Source organism: Aplidium turbinatum, chromosome 6, assembly GCF_918807975.1.
Source record: "Aplidium turbinatum chromosome 6, kaAplTurb1.1, whole genome shotgun sequence".
Taxonomy (NCBI): domain Eukaryota; kingdom Metazoa; phylum Chordata; class Ascidiacea; order Aplousobranchia; family Polyclinidae; genus Aplidium; species Aplidium turbinatum.
Genome location: NC_137477.1, coordinates 3,845,200 through 3,864,478, shown reverse-complemented (window position 1 = coordinate 3,864,478; position 19,279 = coordinate 3,845,200). Strand labels below are relative to the sequence as shown.

At 39.9% G+C, this 19,279-nt stretch overlaps 1 protein-coding gene across 1 annotated transcript; it reads left to right on the top strand.

Annotated features, from left to right (window-relative positions):
• Nucleotides 1-7,958: 7,958 nt before the first annotated feature.
• Nucleotides 7,959-18,208, top strand: LOC145771804 (uncharacterized). Its single transcript, XM_082583534.1, has 11 exons — nt 7,959-8,061; nt 8,229-8,341; nt 9,382-9,491; nt 10,530-10,654; nt 11,853-12,062; nt 13,757-13,870; nt 13,987-14,100; nt 14,519-14,632; nt 15,187-15,738; nt 16,335-16,484; nt 16,944-18,208. Exons 1-11 carry the CDS (start codon nt 8,004-8,006, stop codon nt 18,206-18,208), a joined length of 2,925 nt encoding a protein of 974 aa, XP_082439660.1. The 5' UTR covers nt 7,959-8,003.
• The last annotated feature ends 1,071 nt before the right edge of the window (nt 18,209-19,279 follow it).

The following is a 19,279-nucleotide window of genomic DNA, read 5'->3' as shown; positions in this document are numbered from 1 at the left end:
TTTAACTCATGCACTTGTGACATCCAGGCTTGATTATTCAAATTCATGGTTAAATAACATTCCACATTGTACTATTTTGCGTCTTCAAAGAGTTCAGAATGCTGCTGCTCGGCTAATTACTTTAACACGTAAACGTGAGCATATCACTCCTATACTAAAATCCCTGCATTGGCTTCCAGTATTGTATCGTATTCGCTTCAAAATATGTTTATTAATTTATAAAGTTTTCCATGGATTTGCTCCAAAATGTCTGGACCCTTTGCTTGTTCATTAGCCTATAAACCTGCCAGAACTTTGTGTTCTCAACATCAATTGCTCTTGTGCAACCCTTCATGTAAGACACAATATGGAAATTGTACCTTCCCAGTTGTTGCTGCCAGTTGCTGGAATTGTTTGCCTGCCTATTTGTATGAAAGAAGCTGAAAATTTAAATGAATTCAAAGCTCGCTTGAAAACGTTCTATTTCAATGAACATTATCACTGAAAGTACCTTATTAATTATCACCATTGTCATGTACAGCGCCCAGGAGCATAGTTTGACTGTGGATGTGGCGCTATATAAATATTGTTATTATTATTATTATTATCATCATAGCTAAAGTTATATTTTCCGGAAGAGCAAAGCATGAGTTGCAGTGTATAACTGGGTCGATAATTTTCTTGTGCTCCTAATTATAAGATATCGTGATGTGGTTATCATTTGGTGAATGTGTCTAGCTCCATCTTTGCAAGATGAGTGTGATTTTATTGCGAACCACATTGGAGCATAAACATGGATAATGAACATCACCAATGCTTGCAGTTTCTCAGACTGATTGTTATCGCTGACATATAATCTAAGGGTTCTACTAGCTGTAGTCAGCCATCGTGAGTGATTCAAGCATCCTGGGTTTCGTACGGCAAATAATATTTATTCTGTGATAACCATCTCTTTGATATAATTTTTGTTTTGCCAGACTTTGCTTTGATTTTTGCTTTGCCAGGTGAGGCAGTGCTTCACCTGCCTCCCCTGACTGCACGTGTCTGTACGTCGCAGGCCAAGCGATACTTAAGAGTGAGGAAGGTTTCTCAATTAGAAGCTTTGGTGTTAGCACTGAGTTGGGAACGGGAAGGCGCTCTGTAGGAACGTAGCATTTCGGTGATTCGCAATGTTTCAGATTTGAGGCTGGTGTGGTACACTGAGGCAACTTGAATGTCATGTTACGGGGCCGTATTGGGAGGGTGTTACCTTCTAAGCTGTGAATTGGTGTGGGATACCAGAACATAGGAGGGATAGTAGTTTTTCTCAAGAGTCCGAGTTATGTCCATGCTATCAGTATAGAGTTGCGTAGCGTTGAGGGCATGAGCATTTCTCAGGGATAATGTAGATATCAGGAGGAAGCTAATTGTTTGTTTTCTGCTTTTGATGTTGATGCTCCACAAGAGTGGAGAAGGTAAAAGATAAACCAACCTCCAAGTCAAATAATGTTGAATTATTGCTAGGCTAACTTTGAAACAACTTTGCATTACTACATCTAACCGGAACAACTTTTAACCTAAAAATGAAATTTTTTTACAGAAATCAAACCTTAATATCACAAAGACTTTAGGCTTGTTGTGATCTATTGTCATTTTAAAGTCTAACCATAGCAAGTATTTTTAATTTTGCTTCGAGTGTTTTTGCTCACAGTGAGAGAAACTCAATGATAAAGTGGCCGTTCAAGCATCCAACTGTCTTGTACAGTGTAGGCTACACCTTAGCTCTAGGAGTGTTCTCATGGGTGTTCGCTAAACATTCATTACGATAAAGAAACCAAGATAAAAATATTGAGAGTTAAGAGAGAGAAAAGGTATATTCAAATTCTTAACCATAGCCGCAATCACATCTAACGGGAAGAAAATAGGATAAAAAAGTATTTTTGAAAAGTCTTTCTTTATAGTTTAGATTGTCAAACCTTTATCACTCTCATACTTTGAAATCAATAGTAGGCTACTTTGGGACCAATTGAAATTGCAAATGTAGTTTAAATTAGGCGTTTGACAAATATTTTCTTAAAAAGTTGTACACGCGAAGGAGTTTCTAAGGCTACAATGGCCCTTTTACTCTATTACTCTTTTAACTCTGTTAAAAGTAAATTTTATCCGATTTCTGTAAAAAAAACAGCCTGAGGTGATTTTACTCAAAACCAAAGAAGGAAAAAAGTTAAGTTGTTTTCACACACCTCAAAGCCCGCTGCGATACCCTGCTGTGTGTGAGAGTGTGCAATTACAGTAGGTTTGCTGTTGTGGGGAGCCGGCTTACTAAAGGACTGCTAGGCTATGAAGGCTGCTGGCCCGAGTTGTGAGAACATCTGCCCGAGTTGTGAGAACAGCCTGCCCCGATAGCTTAATGTCCGCTCCGATAGCTCAATTGGTTAGCGCGTCACTTCTGGAATGAAGAAGATTCAAGATCAAGCGGCGTTGGTTCGACTCTCAGGGCGTGCGCTTGAGCAACGCACGGGACTGCTCTCCATTCAGCGGCATCTAATGGATGGAATAATTCCCCGGCAACAAGACTTCAACAATCGGAAACTTCACTCTGCCAATCTCGGTGACCAGGCCTGCGTCAGTGATTCAAAGCCTCTACAATAGGGTGGATCGATTTAGGTGGGTAAAACACGTTTTTCATCATTTTTTTATTAGGTTGGGGTTGGAAAACTTGCCAATTACTACTAAAAACAGTTGTGCAAAATTAAAATGTAATCTGACGACATCTTGATCTGCCACCAGCCACTTGAAATTTTACTATTTCCTTCTACATTAGGGTGGATCAATTTAGGGGGGGGTGTAAAACTTTTTTCCTTATTTTTCTTAGGTTGGGTAGCCAAAACTTACCATAGGGTGTATAGAACACTGTGCAAAAAGTATATTTCGATCGAACAAATTTTTGATCTGAAACCAGGCTATTACTTATCAACTAAAAACGCAAAAATACATGCAAATGTATTTGAATTTGACGTTAGCATAGAGATTTATTGCAATGCAATGGAAATGATAATATGCATCATACTTCCTCGCTTTAGATGAAATAGTCACGTTTCGATTCGAACTTGGGCATTTCTTGTGATTCAAAGCGTGAGCGTATAAATCCATCTGGCGAATTAACCCCGCACACCACAGCTGAAACTTCCGTCATCAATTTGACGCACCTTTCCACCACCTTTGTGTGTGACACGGAAATCGAGGGAATAAAAGTTCTGGAGTATCCTTAGCTGCAATCATGTCTTGTAATTTTTGGTCCCTCATATTTCTTGTCACAGTAGGCTCGGTGAGATTGAGAGCCTGCCAGTCAACCATATCGTAGTATTCGTTGGTATTCAGAATCGTGGCATTGCTCTCTGTTCGTGATGTCTTGATCGAGCTTTCTGAATTCACTTGTCCAAGCTCAAGGATTATTTGCCTCTCATCCGTGATCATGGCCAACGTAATGTTTTTTGATTGTGCAAAGTATCCATTTCTCTGGAGAACAAGTTTCTCATGAGACATGTATTTGCACATCTGGATGGACTAATACCTGGACCACGTGAATTTTCCGGTCCTTTTGGAAAAGCTCTTGCTTCGTGAATGGATCAAAAGCATCAAAAGGATCAAAAGCATCTTCCCAAAAATTCGAGAAGATTCTTCTTCTTACGTTTGAGACCGCCGCAGATCACGCTGTTACATCCAGGCACAGCAGTCAATGGATTGTGTGTTCATCGAACGTTGTGAGATTCACATTCCATATAATATATTATCTGTCCTGGGGTCGATATACAGGACATTGATAGATAATAATGTGTTTTGCAGTCTGAGATTCTGAAGCACATGCACAAGATGGTGAGTGGGTGAGGCCCCATTGAAACATGTTGCTGTTGAAACGGCCCACCCCAGTCAGCAAGCGATTGATCTTCACCCATTCATTCCAAGGTAGTTCTGCTCCGGGTGGTGTGTTAGTATTGGGAGGGACTGTGAATTGGGTTGGTCTCGCAACTTCTCTCCATTTACTGTTCCAAACTTCTGTAAAGTGGAAGTTGGACTTGCAGATATCTGCAGCATGTCGGGAAAAGGGGCGTCGAGATTTCAAGCGCTGGGGCTTTTGACGGCTCGAATTTAGGACAATCTGATTGAAGAGGTGGTCATCCCTTGAAATAGCTTGTAAAACTAGACTGTGTACGTGATTTTCCCTACTCAGTCTACCTGGGACAATGCCGGATAGCACCTGCAAAAATTCGGTGGGAGTTGGAAGCAGGCAACCAATGATTATTCTCATGGTGGTGTTGAGGACAGTGTCAATTTTGTTAGTGTGTGCGCTGCGGCACCAAGTGGGAGAAGCCTATTCGGGGGTGCAGCAAGCAAGTGCAAAAGCACTTTGTACCGAGTGCAGATGTACTAGAACCCCAAGATGTTCCGGCTAAGCATCTCAGCATGTTGTTACGTGCTGATAGGTTAGCATGGAGGGCTTCAGCACGATGTTTGTAGATTAATTGTCGGTCAAGATTCACTCCTAGGTCGGTGGGGCATGGGTTGTGTGGAAGTGGGTTTCCGTTGAGACTGACAATTGTGACGGTGATCTTTGCCAGGCTCAGTTTCAGCATCCAAAGCTTCAGGTAGTCTGCGATTTGGGTCATGTCATTTGTAAGTGCTTCCTCTACCACATGCCAGTACTTGTCAGAATGGAGTAGTGCTAGATCATCAGCATAGCCGTACTGGCGTAACGTAGTCTCTGGCATGTCACTGATGTAGATGTTAAATAGTAGAAGTGATAAGCATGATCCTTGCGGAACACCATTTCTTAAGCGGCTGGGCCGGATGCGAAATATTTCTTCCCACGAGATTTCTGTCTCATTTACATATTTTGGTAAAAGTTTGTATTAAAACCGTGTGAATGCAACATTCTGTCGTTGGCACGGTTGGTTCAGTGGTATCATCCTCATTGTCACACTCGAGCAAACTTCCACGCTCCGTGACTTCATACCCGACGCCGATCCCCGTCCACCAGGGATGTCCCTCGCAAGGCTTGCGTGGGTCAGGCTTAACCGCCTGCGAACTGGCGTCGGCCGCTTTCGTTCGGACATGCACAAGTGGGGCCTGGCTCCTTCATCAGAATGCGAGTGTGGTGCCACGGAACAGACCGCAGACCATGTCATCCACCACTGCCTAACCCACCGGCCTCCACACGGTGCGCATGGTCTGAGAATCCTGGACGACGAGACTGCTGAGTGGCTGAAGATTTCCTGCCCTCCAATCTAGCCTGGAAAGATCGCTCATACGCCATCATCCTCTGCCTAGTAATCGTGAGAACGAGGGCTCGACGCCCGTCGAAGTCAAACTTTTTTTTTTCTTTAAATTAATTTTTGCGGTGCACAAAAGCTTTTCAAAAAAGTAGGGTTAGGGAAAGCTTCTATTTTATTATCATTGCAGAATTTTATTGGCAAATAGTTATTTCGCAATCTGAATCAACCAATCTCTCAAACACTTTCGGAAAATCTTACTTTTAAAGTGACTAAAATCAATGAGACAGAAATCTCGTGGGAAAAAAAATTTCGCGGGCCGGATGCACTGCCCATCACTCGTCTACAGCAAAAAGGTCCGATTTGCCAGAATGTTGGCGAGAAATCGCACTACCTTTTTGTCTGGGATCATGCGGAGAAGCGTTAAGGTTAGCCCTTGATGCCACACGGTATCATAGGCAGCAGTGAGGTCTACCAAGATAACTCCAGCTTTGTTGCCCTTCTCGAAACTTTTCTTAATATCTTCGGTCAGCTTGACTGCTTGATGAGTCGTACAGAATCCGTGCCGAAATCCAGCTTGTTCTTTTGGTAGCTGGGGATCAACAACTGGCTCGAGTCTAGTTAGCAGGCGCCGTACCAAGATCTTATATGGAACGCAGAGTAGTGATATTGGACAATAGCTCTTGGGATCATCATCTGGTTTGTTTGGTTTAAGTAGACTATAGTGCTACTACAGTTGCTTTTCGCCAGATGTTAGGTATGGCCTGGAGGGTCTGGCAAGCAAAATAGAAGCTTTTCAACCATGCCAAACATTTGGGACTACAGTGCCTTAAGAATTCTGGAGGGACATTATCGGGCCCTTGTGCTTTTTCATTTTTAACTTGTTTAATGACAGATACAAGTTGTCTGTTGCTGAAGGGGCTAACAAATGACCATCTGCGCTTGGGGCGTTCCAGAGCCACCTGCATTCCTGCTTCACTGCAAGGGCGTGCTTCTTATTTGCCACTTTAAATCTGCCATTGGTAGTGATAATCCGTGAGCTTGGACTTAGGCGAATTCAGAAAGCTCGATCAAGCCATCGCAAATAGAGAACAATGCGACGATTCTGCATTCCGCCCTTACAGTTTGACCCCAACGAATACTACGATATGGTTGACTGGCAGGCTCTCAATTTCACCGAGCCTCCTGTAACAAGAAACATGGGGGACAAAGAACTGCGAGACATGATTGCAGCTAACGACACTCCAGAACTTTTATTCCCTCGATTTCCGTGTCATACACAGGTGGTGGAAAGGTGCGTCAAGTTGGTGATGGAAGCTTCAGCGGCGGTGTGCGGGGTTAATTCGTGAGATGGATTTATACGCTTACGCTTTGAATCACGACAAGAAATGCCCAAATTCGAATCGAAAAGTGACTATTTCATCTAAAGCGAGGAAGTTTGATGCATATTATCATTTCCATTACATCACAATAAATCTCTATGCTAACGTCAAATTCAAATACATTTGAATGTATTTTTGTGTTTTTAGTCGATAAGTAATGGCCTGGTTTCTGATCAAAAATTTGCTCGATCGAAATATACTTTTAGCACAGTGTTCTATATACCCAATGGCAAGTTTTGGCTACTCAATCTAAGCAAAATGAGGAAACAAGTTTATACCCCCCCTAAATTGATCCACCCTAATGTAGAAGGAAATTGTAAATTTTCAAGTGGCTGGTGGCAGATCAAGATGTCGTCAGATTACATTTTAATTTTGCACAACTGTTTTTAGTAGTAATTGGGAAGTTTTCCAACCCCAAGCTAATAAAAAAATGATGAAAAACGTGTTTTCACTCCACCCTACTCTACAAGTATGCGAAACTGCCAGGATTAAGCTCTGCAAGAAGCTTTCCCAGTCCGAGGATAAAGATTCAATCAATCTGCGCCACTCTAAAAAAACGTTTCTTAGAAACAGCTCTACTCAGAAGTGGGAAGTTACGCAATACTTTTGTAGCGCCGATAGCCTATACTTGTGTGGTAGCAACAGCGGTAGCGCTACTACATATTGAATACAGTATCAGCTGCAGTAACGGTTTCATTTTTGGTTTTTTTTCGTTGTAGCAGTAGCGGAAAGGTAAATTTCTTACCGTCGCACTCCAGCTAACCACTACTTTCCAATTTAAAGTGAAAAAAATGACTCGTTTTTGGAGATTTTTACGCAAACAATGCGTGAAGAAATCAAAAATTTCTTTGCAATGATTACACTCATTTACACCAAACTATGGTAGCCTACTTTTCTTTGATTTGCTACTAACTGTGAAACAAAATGACAAAAAAAAATTTAGTTTTAAATCTATTTTATTTAATCTATTTAAATCTATTTTACCAACTCTACAGTATGCTAACGTCGTAGACAAATCAGTGAAGTGGTTTTGGTGTTATTTTTCACTTTTAAGCCATATTTACTGGTTCCTGATGAAAGAATTGAGTACGATACAAACAACTTCAAGATTCAATGATGATGGACTGATCGAGTGAACCCCACGTACTAAATTTATCAATAAAGTTATTTATCTTAAACCTTGTTTTTCAACTCTATCCGTTGGTAGATAATGACCTCACATGTGCTTGAAAATGGAGTTAAGTGGATAGTTTTATTTATTAGGATGAAAATATCAATAGTTCCCATACTCGTTATCTGTACTTGAAATACGTCAATCGATAATAAATTTTAAAAATTTCTGTGTATACTTATCTTATGAGTTTTATTTGTCAGATAGGTTGACTTTGTCAATATGTATCAAGAAACAAAGTTTTTATTTATTTTATCCTTAATATTTCTTGTGACAATTGGTGAGTTCAGCTAAAGACCCACTAAAAAGCATTATATTGCCCAATTTAGCTTATTGGTTAGTGATTATAAGTCTGATATATTTATAAAACACGTAGCCTGGATTCGTCGTAGATAGTTTTTCAAATTGCGTTTCTATAATCGTCTTATATCCATTATCATGTCACAGACACATGCAGAGGACAGGAGTGCGACTCCGTATTGGCAGGGAGTGGAACTATCATAAGCGAAGGTCACCCGACTGAGTACCCTTCCTACTTTGATTGCAAATGGACTATTGAGGTTAGTCCAGTGACGCATTGGATAGCCTAGAAGATTCAAACTTTTTTTATTGTCAAAATCAAATTTCAAACCTGTTTATTACCATTTTAGTTTTTTGATGGTGGTTACAATATCCCATAACTTTGCTTGATTTAGAATCCATTCAGCAGCTTGTTTTTTTTTGTTTTTTTTATTTCGCCACGTTAGACGAATCGTAATCCTTTCATGTACTCTCGGCATTGAACTTAGTTAAAGAGTAAGAGAACATCATAGGCTCCATAGAGTGCGATAATTCTGTAGTCTCTTCCTAAAGTGAGAAGTAGATTAATTTCAGCTGAAAATTTTCGTTGTGCAGCTAATTGTTTGATTGCAAATTCCTGTGCAACAGACCAAGAAATTTGTAACGTTTTGCATTTTTAGCACATATATCTGGTGTTTTTGGTCTGACAACCATAGTTTCCCGATGCTTATGCTAAACCAAAGTCTAGATTCTTAAAAAGTGTTAGCCTACTACCATCCTATTTCAAGAAGATCTATTTTCAAAGGCTTGTCAGCATGTGATCCTCCACTCATTTTTACTGGATTTCACTTGGCAAGGCCTGTGTATGAATCATTACGATTTCGGTCCACCTTTTGATTGCTGTTTTTAAAATAATTATAATTATAGCCTACATGTGATTTGTTGCATATTTAAAAAGTTAAAGATGTCGGGGTGTTTATAAATTATTGGCAACACTGGAACTTGTGATTTGCTACACCCGAAGCTCTTAGGATTGTGATTTCTATTATTAGCATATTTCCATTTACTTCAAGTTAAAGATGCAAAATCGTGTAATAAAACTTGGTTTAAAATAGAATAGTGACAATATTTAAAAAGCACTCGGGATGGGCATTGGGCAGTTAAATACCTTTAGTAAAAGTTCCTCTTGTCATCAACAAAAGCCAGAAAAGGATAATTGAAAGCAGCATGCAGATTATAAAGTCGCGTTTGGAATTTAATCGTTAGCAAGTGACAGTCACGATACTGATTGTGACGCCACAGAATTTGTTGTTTGATGCAGGCCCGTTCGTTCGATGTAGTTGATATTTCATTCAAAGATTTCCACATTGAACTTGGGGAAACGTGCGAATTTGATTCATTGGAAATCACTGCTATGGGTCAACGTAACAAGTAAGTGAACAACACATCCCAGAACACAAATGAATTTATTTTGTTACCAGCCCGCCCAGTAAACAAAAGTCTCAGCCGCATTATCTTGCATTTGTAAAAAGTCTCGCATCCCCATGCACTGATCAAGCGTTATTGTTGCTGTGGGTATGGGTCTGCAATCCGTCTCGTTGTTTCCATCATCGTCATAACTTGCAGCAGTGTCAGCTATCTTGTGTTTTTCTGCTCCTTCCTCAAGAATGTCATCAGCTGTTGCATAGTTTTCGTATGTCTCGTCAAAAATCACACCGGCATTTGCAGCACATCTGGTGAGCTCAGCAATTGGGATGTCATCTTCATCAAATGTGTCCGCTGTGACTTCAGTGCCAGGAGTCATAGCAATGAAATTGGCATTTCTGAAGCAATTGCTTATTGTTTTCGTCCCAACTGACATCCAAGCTCTATCAAGTATGCGCAACGCCTCCAAAACATTGACTTTTTTCAGTAGTTGCGAGATAGAGAGCGCTGCATACGTTAGGCCTATAGGGACAAACTAACAAACTACGAGTTAACCAATGTTTCAAGATAGAACTTCGAGTTGGGTGTAGTTTCTTTGCATTAATTTGATAGGCGTTCTGCAGGGACCAATCAACCTCCTTCGAGATAGATAAATTTCAAGTTAAAGAGCTTTTAGTAATTTCGAGTTGTCGAGCTTTGACTGCATAAAACTTCTAAAATATAAAAACCTGTGAGAGCCAAACTCTGCTGAGTGTTATTAGATCTCTTAGGTTGCTTAACTTGATGCCATGTTAAAAGAATCCTAAAACTTCCGGTAACACTAAGATCCAAATCAGAACCGTAAGACTATTTTAAAAGTAACTCCATCATCTATAAACCTTGTGGAAAGTGGGAATCCTCTGAGGGATTCAACACAAGTGGAAATGCACACACAAGAAGCCCAACATCAGCCGGTTGGCGATCAAACGTAAGTAAGATTAGAGCTACAGTAAAAGTGGAATGAAACAATCAATCCATTCCATTTCTTCATGATGAATTTTATAGATTTTGTGGAACTTCTTTGAGCAGACTTCCAAACAATGGAAGGCTCAGGTACAGAGGAAGGGTTGAGCTGCGGATGAGGTCCGATGATTCCGTTAATCTAAGAGGAATATCCCTCAACTATAAAGGTATCACTTTATATCACCATTATTGGTATCAAGGTATCATTGAGGTGTTGCGACCGTGCCACATTTTAAACTGATTGTCCTGCTTTGGTATCACACACGCTATAACGGTCGCGTTTTGTTGCTTCTACCTTTTTCTATACCTCTGCTATGTTTGTCGTATATTGTTTTTTCGTTGTGATGGTCAGAAATAAAAACAAACTGAAGTGAACTGATCACCAATTCTTTGGCATTCAAGTCGCTAATATCAGTTTTAACTCAAGTTGACAACAAATCGGTCAATAAACTTAACATAGTTTCCACTTTTTACAAAAACGAAACATAATATTTTATCACTAGGCTATAAATGAATAAAATGCTATGTCGCCAATGGATGTATTATTTATCATCCACCAAACAGAGCAGAGGATTTGCTTATCTTCCATGGCAAGACAACGACTGGTTGTTCACTATTCTCTTGGGTTAGACCTGTGCCATCACCAACCTTGAGTGTAAAAGGAGGAATGAATGACATGAGGCTCAAACGAAACATTTGCAGTAAAGCTGTTCCAAACGATTTTTCATTTGTCAAAACGAAATTAATCTCAAAGAAACTTATTTCAAATTGAAACCAAAACAAAGAACTCTGGGTCAAAGAATAATACTTCAAATAACAAATTTTAGATTTCAGCTTTGCGTTTCTTTAGAGTTCGTTTAAATTGGTTTGAGGTGCGGAATCTGTCAGTGTAACATCATGAAATGTGATGTCGTATTCTCTTCAAGTGACGAAATAATGTCCGCTGATGATGAAAACAAGACAAATTTTGTTCGATTATTTGTTTAATCACAGTCGTAACTGTTGAATATTAACATAAACTACACTCGAATTTGCGACACTTAGGCTATAGGCTACATAATGACGTGCGAAGTGCTAGCATTTTCGCCTCAACTAACGGTAGGCTAAATCTGACATTTAACTACAGGTTAAATTAAATGTACTATTGAAGGGCCTGCTACACCTAAATCACGTTTAAATAAAATAAATTCAGCTCATTGTAAGCATGTGTACAATTAACGCTAAACACCTTGTCAAAATGTCTATAGCCTACCTGAAAATGGTACTTAATTCTTCAAAGGTACTTTTTCTTATATAAATATCTTGCCCGTGTATGAGTCGAAAATCTTCGTTAATGTATGGTTTAACCCGATTTACTTTTTTTAGTTACCCCCGGAGAACCTCCTGCCGAAACCACGCCAGCCCCAGAAATTAGCACGCCTAATCCCACTACTTCTCCTCTGACAACAACACCAGCTCCTATTTTGACGTGCGATGACAAGCCTTGTCAAAATGAAGGAGAGTGTACAATGGTTGACGAAGTGGAATTTTATTGCTTCTGCGAAGATGGTTTTGAGGGCGACTTGTGCGAAATAAGTGAGTCAGAGTTGGTGTTGTCATGAATGATTTGTTTGGTTAATATGTAAACAAGCTCGAGTATATCTTTATCGTATTACCTCGGCGTAACCCTGGACAGGTCACTCACGTACCGACGACACCTGGAGTCACTGCGCAAAAAACAATCGGCGCGCGTTGCACTTTTGAGGCGGCTGGTGGGTTTCGGCTGGGGAGCTGATGCGAAAACCCTTCGCACAGCTACCTTGGCCCTCGTCCATTCTACCGCTGAGTACTGCGCACCAGTGTGGTGCCGCAGCTCTCACACCCGCCACATTGACACCGCCATCAATGACGCACTACGCACTGTGACTGGATGCCTGCGTCCCACTCCAACGGACTGCCTTCCCATCCTTGCAGGCATCCAACCTGCTGAGCTTCGCCGTAAAGGAGCCATGATTTCCCTTGCTCGTTGCGCACTGGACCCCGACCACCTCCTCCACAGTACACTCCAGCGCCTACCTGGAGGACAGCAGCGACTGAAATCAAGACGCCCATTTGTGCCCGCCGCACGACAGCTTCTGAACAACGTTGAAGATCTTGGAATAAGTGCGGCACACTGGACGAACTACACACGGAACATGGAGTGGCAAAACAACACCTCTCGACTCCGTGATTTCCTACCCGACGTCAATCCCCACCCTCCGGGAATGTCCCTCGCAAGACTTGCGTGGGTCCGGCTTAACCGCCTACGAACCGGCGTCGGTCGCTTTCGTTCAGACATGTGCAGATGGGGCCTGGCTCCCTCATCGGGATGCGAGTGTGGTGCCACAGACCAGACAGTAGATCATGTCGTCCATGACTGCCCAATCCATCAACCACCACATGGAACGCTTGGACTGAAGGCCCTGGATGACGAGACTGTCGAGTGGCTGATGACATCATGCCCAAACATATAGTCGGAAGAACAGCTCATACGACGAAGAAGAAGTATAGCAATCATTTCAGCAACCAAGCGAATTTGTATATGATTTTCACTGCAAAAAGCTAAGAGCAACGCATATAGCCTATTCAATGGATGCAGCTAGTGCGATACGTAGAATTTGTTAAAGGGGAAGATGGCGTTAATAATTGTATTTGTGAAAACGATTAATTTCCTTAGGCCTATAGGGTGCACGGTCGTTTGGTCGACAGACATTTGGTCGACAGGACGTTTGGTCGACAGGACGTTTGGTCGACAGAACGTTAGGTCGACAGAACGATTCATTTTTGGGTTAGGGTTAGGATTAGAGTCAGGGTTAGATTAGGGTTATGGTTAGTTAACTAACCCTAACCCTAAAATAAATCGTTCTGTCGACCTAACGTCCTGTCGACCAAACGTCCTGTCGACCAAATGACCGGATACCGGCCTATAGGCTTTGCCAAGTCTAGGCTTAGTGAGTAGCGAGTAACGCACTTGATTTATACTTAAAATACAGGTGTTTGGATTTAAAACAGCTAGTGTGCTTGCGATAGATTTTCGTTAAAAACAAATAACATGGAAAGAAATCAGTTGCAAAACTTTCTGAATTCGCTTACTAACAATCTTTATTTGTTTCACAAATGTACATTAAACGTTCTTTTTCAGACGAATGCTGCGGGTTCGCTGTGGTAATAGCGGTTTTTCATAAGCTTTCGGAACACAGTTCCCTAATGTGCAAATGTACTAGCTGTATCTATGCTGTATTTACTTTTAGATATTGATGACTGCGCCTCCAATCCGTGTAAAAACGGGGGAACATGCGTTGATGGGGTTAAAAGATGGACTTGCGAGTGCATAGAAGGATACATTGGAGAAACTTGTGGAATTAGTCAGTTTTACAATTTCTATAAACTTTGAGTCAGCAAATCAGTGTTTTTTTTTAATTCTGCGCATGTTGAATGTCGTATGACATCGATAAAGTTTCTTCTTATTTTTTTTTTGCAGACTTTGACGATTGCAGAGCAAGCCCTTGCAAGAATGGCGGCACATGCGAAGATCGCGTCAACGCCTTCCACTGCGTCTGTGCGCGGGGGTGGACAGACTATGATTGTTCCATAGGTGAAAGCATATGAAAAGTTGTTTTAATTTGTCGATGAAGAATATTCCAAGGTCGCCCATTCCATTCCTCTAATAGGGTGTGGGTGCTTTCCCCAACGTTTTAAAAGGCACCACTTTGAAACCACTCAAGAACATGTGGCTGTGTCTTTGGCACACTTAATGGCATGACTGAAAGTGGGCACAAACATTTCCTTCCTTGCCATTTATTTAATTCAAATCTTCAACAACCGGTCAGTAGCCTAGATATGACAAACAAATTTACAAATCAAAGTCAAATTCTCGTTGCTTGTGACGACTTAGCTTACAAAGCCACGTCTTTATTCGGCTGCAGAATAATCTTGATTTTTATCTATGCAGGAAATGCCACTGTAGTTTGATCAAAATGATAAAAGACGCAATTGTTTCTTCTTAATTCTAGATATTGATGAATGTACTCCTAATCCGTGCAAAAACTACGGAGTCTGTGAAAACCACTTAGGATACCATTCCTGCATCTGCCACCCGAAGTACACTGGAGAAAACTGCACTATTTGTAAGTTCATTGGAAAAATGAAAGTCGTACACTATGCAATCGTTGTTTTGTATTTTGTGATGTGATGTGCCTTTCTCCTCTGCTTTGCAGTTTCATTCTTGTGCATTTCGTTTTTCAATTCATTGTGTAGATCAGCCGTTTATTTTAAATGTAGATGTAAAATCAGTTATTTTCGTTACTTGAGAAGGGCTAACTTGAGTATGGCCGAAAACGTTCGTAGTTTATATTTTATGTTCACCCTAACGTATTATGTGTAATGCCGTTTGGTTGCTTAGTTTTGTCTGTCTATGGTTGAAGAAAGTCACCTCTCTATCAAAATTGTTTTGTATTTTGGTGCAAAATAGCGTCTGACGTTTCGTAACGGGCAATTTTTCACTAGCACGTGTTTGGCCCTACTAGATTCACCAGAGCCTAGATAGCGTATACTAGAAACATGTTCCAGCGTTTGAGGTTGGTTTGTATAATGAGGTTGGTTTTTATGAACGAACAATATCCATAGAGCAAAAAATTGAAACTACTCAACGTGCATTTTTGACTTTTTGATTGCTTTTTAGCGGTTGAACCAACTTCATCTCCTCCTCTATTTCATCCGAGGACTACTGTCCTTCCTGATGAAGCAGCTCCTTTAGAAAATCCGGAGACCACTATTCTGCCTTATGAAGCAACTCCTCAAGAAAAAACGCAAAACCCAACGATAGGTGATGGCGATTCAGAAGAAACAACATCAGCCCCAGGCATTACTCCTGATGTCACGATTACTACAGACCTTTCAACAATTTCATCATCTACCCCAGCTCCCACTGTGGGTAAACTTACAGATGACACACCCGGTGAAGAAGATGATTCGTTGTCTCTTGATTTATTACCAGAAACTGAAGCTCCTTTTGATCCAGCAATAGAGTCACTACCAAAAGAAAAGGAAGCGAAACTGCAACTCACGCCTGAACCACATGGAGATATTGAACACGTGACAAAAAATCCTGCCACTAACCACAGCCACCAATTTCCCAATGCAACCGAAACTCCACTCGGCGAAGGAAATGTAAACGGAAATGAAACATTGCTGAACACCACTTCATTTCCAAATGAAAGCACTGAAACAGAAGGCAAGTTGAAAGTTCGATTGCTTTAATTGAAAAATATGTCTGAGTATCGTTATCGTATAACCTTTATATTAAAAACGGTTAATAGTTTACAAGATTTCTCGGTCTTGTCTATAGCGTCAGAGCCTTTTAAGTAAGCTGATAAAATCGCCACAATTAACAAAATCAAATAAACGCTTGCAGTGTTAGTCATCGCTAGAGTCTGCAAAAACTTTCTTGAATTTGAAGACACATAAGTTTTATTAGAACTAATTGTAACATTTTGCATAGCTATTTTGTGTTTGAATTATTCAATTCAAATAGTTCATTTTTTTTTTTACAATACAATATAATCTCATAATATTTTTCAAAGATTTTAGTAATGATTATAGAGTTTCTTTCCATTGACCAGATGGTAGCCTGCAACGCTCATAGCTAGTTGTGCTATCATTATCTTTGTAAACTGCCTTTGTGAGAGTAACTTACAACAAAAAAACTTATGCTAGCTTCTTGTATAGGCCTACATCTCTATCAAAACAGTTACTTTAAGTTGGTTTATTCAATCAAAGCTTGTGGCACATTATATTCAACGAATTTCGTTTCAACCAAATTATGTTTAGATGAAGAGAGCTACTTTCCAACATCCATTGTGGCAACGATAACAACCATAGCTACTGTCGGAGGCTTAGTTGGTTCTGTCTTGTATTATTGCAAATCGGCATTTCAATCTAAAAAAGTTGAACCATCAGGGAGAGGTCAACATTCTCGAGGTATATGATGTCATCCGTAGTGACGTCACTCTCATTCCATTTAGTTGAAAGCGCATCCACTCATTTTAGAAACTGAGTACATTTTCATCACCACTTTGCGAATACATCTTAGCTTAACCATGGTTGATTTTCTTTTATGTCGTTGTCTTATATTTTTGTAACAATGCGTAGTTTAACAGTATCAAAACGTAACAGACTAGAGTGATTGTAATCCAACGTTTATTTGTGACCAAACAAACATTGTCCTATTGGAATTTTCATTGAAAAATGGTGACAGCTAACCCAATCTTGCTTTTATCTTTGCCACTGCACATTTTGTCTTGTTTGTGAATAAAAATATATCGCTCATTGTCATTCTTCATGTGTGCTGTATTCATCCACACGTCATCGCTCATCATTCATGACATCATCTTGACATCATCGCTGGTGCGTCATTATTTAAAACGGGTTATTGTTTAGCTCAAAGAAAAGGAGTTTCTCCAATTGGTAGAAGCACAATAAGTCCATCTTCTGTTGATAGCGGGATCAATTCCGATGGACTTTCTGTAGAGAATCAAAAAGAAAAACAAGCAGAAAGCAAGTTTCTCCAGCGGCGGCGATTCCCAGGCACAATAGAAAATAAAACTACAAGAGAACTATTAAACGATGACCTTTCTAAAGGCAACACTTCTTTCGATCAACCTTTTCTTAACCAAACTAAACTGCTTGATGAAGACGTACCAAAAAATCAAAAAACAAATGAAAACTTTAAAGAAGAAGGAAAGAAAGGAAAAAAACAAACCAGAAAGAAGAAAAAAAGCAACAAGGGAAACTACAGTACAAACGTAGATAAATTTTCACCAAAGCCAGGATCCATTTCTTCACAAATAAAGCTCCCTCCTCTTCAAGAAGATGTGAGAAAAAAAGAAGGAAAAAATGAAAATAGATTTCTTCCAGTAAAGTTTTCACCTCCAAAATATCAAAATCAGACACCAGATGCGACTTTATTTTCATTTCCGAAGCAAAACACTGCTTTAACTCATGCAAGCAAAAAAAAACGAAAAGTGGCCAATCGGTGTAAAGGAAAACGCTCAAAACCAGGCGCATGCGTCCATGATGAAACGGCACCCAGAAAAAAATCGTTAACGCAACTCAATGAAAATATCACAGCAGCTGGGAATTGTTTGCCGCAAGGTTATGCTGCAGAAAGGAATTTAAATCCATTAGAAAAGAATTTTTCATTTAGACAGCAATATCAAACTTTTTCCAACCCTTACACTGCCGATTCCCTAAACGTTGATAATCCAGGCAGATATTTTACACCATCAGGTGGCAATAGAACACCACCAGTCTTCTTTGCCGATCTGCCAAGAAAAACTATTGCCAGACCAAGAACGTTAGATTTCAATTATGAGCAAAATCCTATGCGACAGCAAAGTGAACATTTATACAATATCTCTTCTTCGTTTCCTATGCATCCTTTTTCGTCGACAGAGGGTAATTATCGCGAACCTCTTAACACGCATGTTAATCATCCGTCCGGCCATACCTCTCGCACCAATTCATCTACAATTTTATCGCCAGCTCGTGGTAGGCCTGACTTCACAATCGAAGAAGCTTTCGAAAGTCGCAACCCAAGAAACAGTTTGTCGCAAATGCGCCCAAGAACTTTATCTCCACTTAATTTTCAGCCCAGAAGAAACGACATACCTTTCAGACCTTTTTCACCAAATCAAAACCGTTAGGAGGACATAATTCGGCTTCATCGTAATGGAAAGATGATCGGTTCCATGCTCGTCCGAAGAGCATTTTTTTCGACCGGGCACTGCATGATTTTAAAGCATTCACCAAATTCATCCTTTGTGTTTTGACTTTGACCAAAGCTGGTTCCTTACTTGGTGGGAAAACTTGGTTCAATAATTTTAGGAAAAAGTCCAAAAAAATCTGAAGCAGTTTTTTACACCCTAGTTATCTGAAAATGAACAAAAATATAAGCTTCAATCTAAATCTACTACCACACGACAAATCATGAATAAAAAATAAAAAAACTTATTCAACCTGCAAATGAGTCCTTGTCTACTTTACAACGTTTGTAAACATTAAATTGACTTCAAAAAGAGCTGATTTGTTGAATAAGTGCAGTAGCCTTAACTCCCTACTTTACCGGCGTTAACCGGTATATTTATTTTCGTTTAACATTTTTGTGGTAATGGAATGAGATGAGCGTCAATAAAATAATTCAAAATTATTTTTTCTTTGTTTTTTCAACTATAAGCATAATTTATTTTATTCAATTTCACTTGTTTTTGAAGAACACAACTCTCTTATTAGTATTAGCCTATACCTCTCGATATTTCAGTGGGCTGAGCAACTTTCTTGACAAAAAAAAAACTCTTTAATGTTTGGCCACAACATTAAATGCAAAATCTCTTAAATTTGTCAGAAAAGCTTTTCAAAGTAATTCAGAACCACATTCCACTTCAGCATTCATCCTACACTATAAAAACTCACAGTTTAGTTACTTGCCACTTTAACGCGAAAAATAGGTCATATCTGTAATTTAACTCTTTCATCGCAAATTTTCCACTCTTTCGGTTATAGCGTGTGCATCCTAACCCTTTAAGATTGATTATTTTTGAAACGTGAAACAATTAACTGTTTCATTTACTTTCCGCCCGTGGTACGAGAGATATCCACCCTTGAAAATTCCAACCAAAGCTTTCCGATTAACAGTATAGGTAGTAAAATGCCACGTAGGCCACTTTATGTAACCTTTGACAAAACAGTGTTTTTTGTTTCATATTTCTAAAACCTGG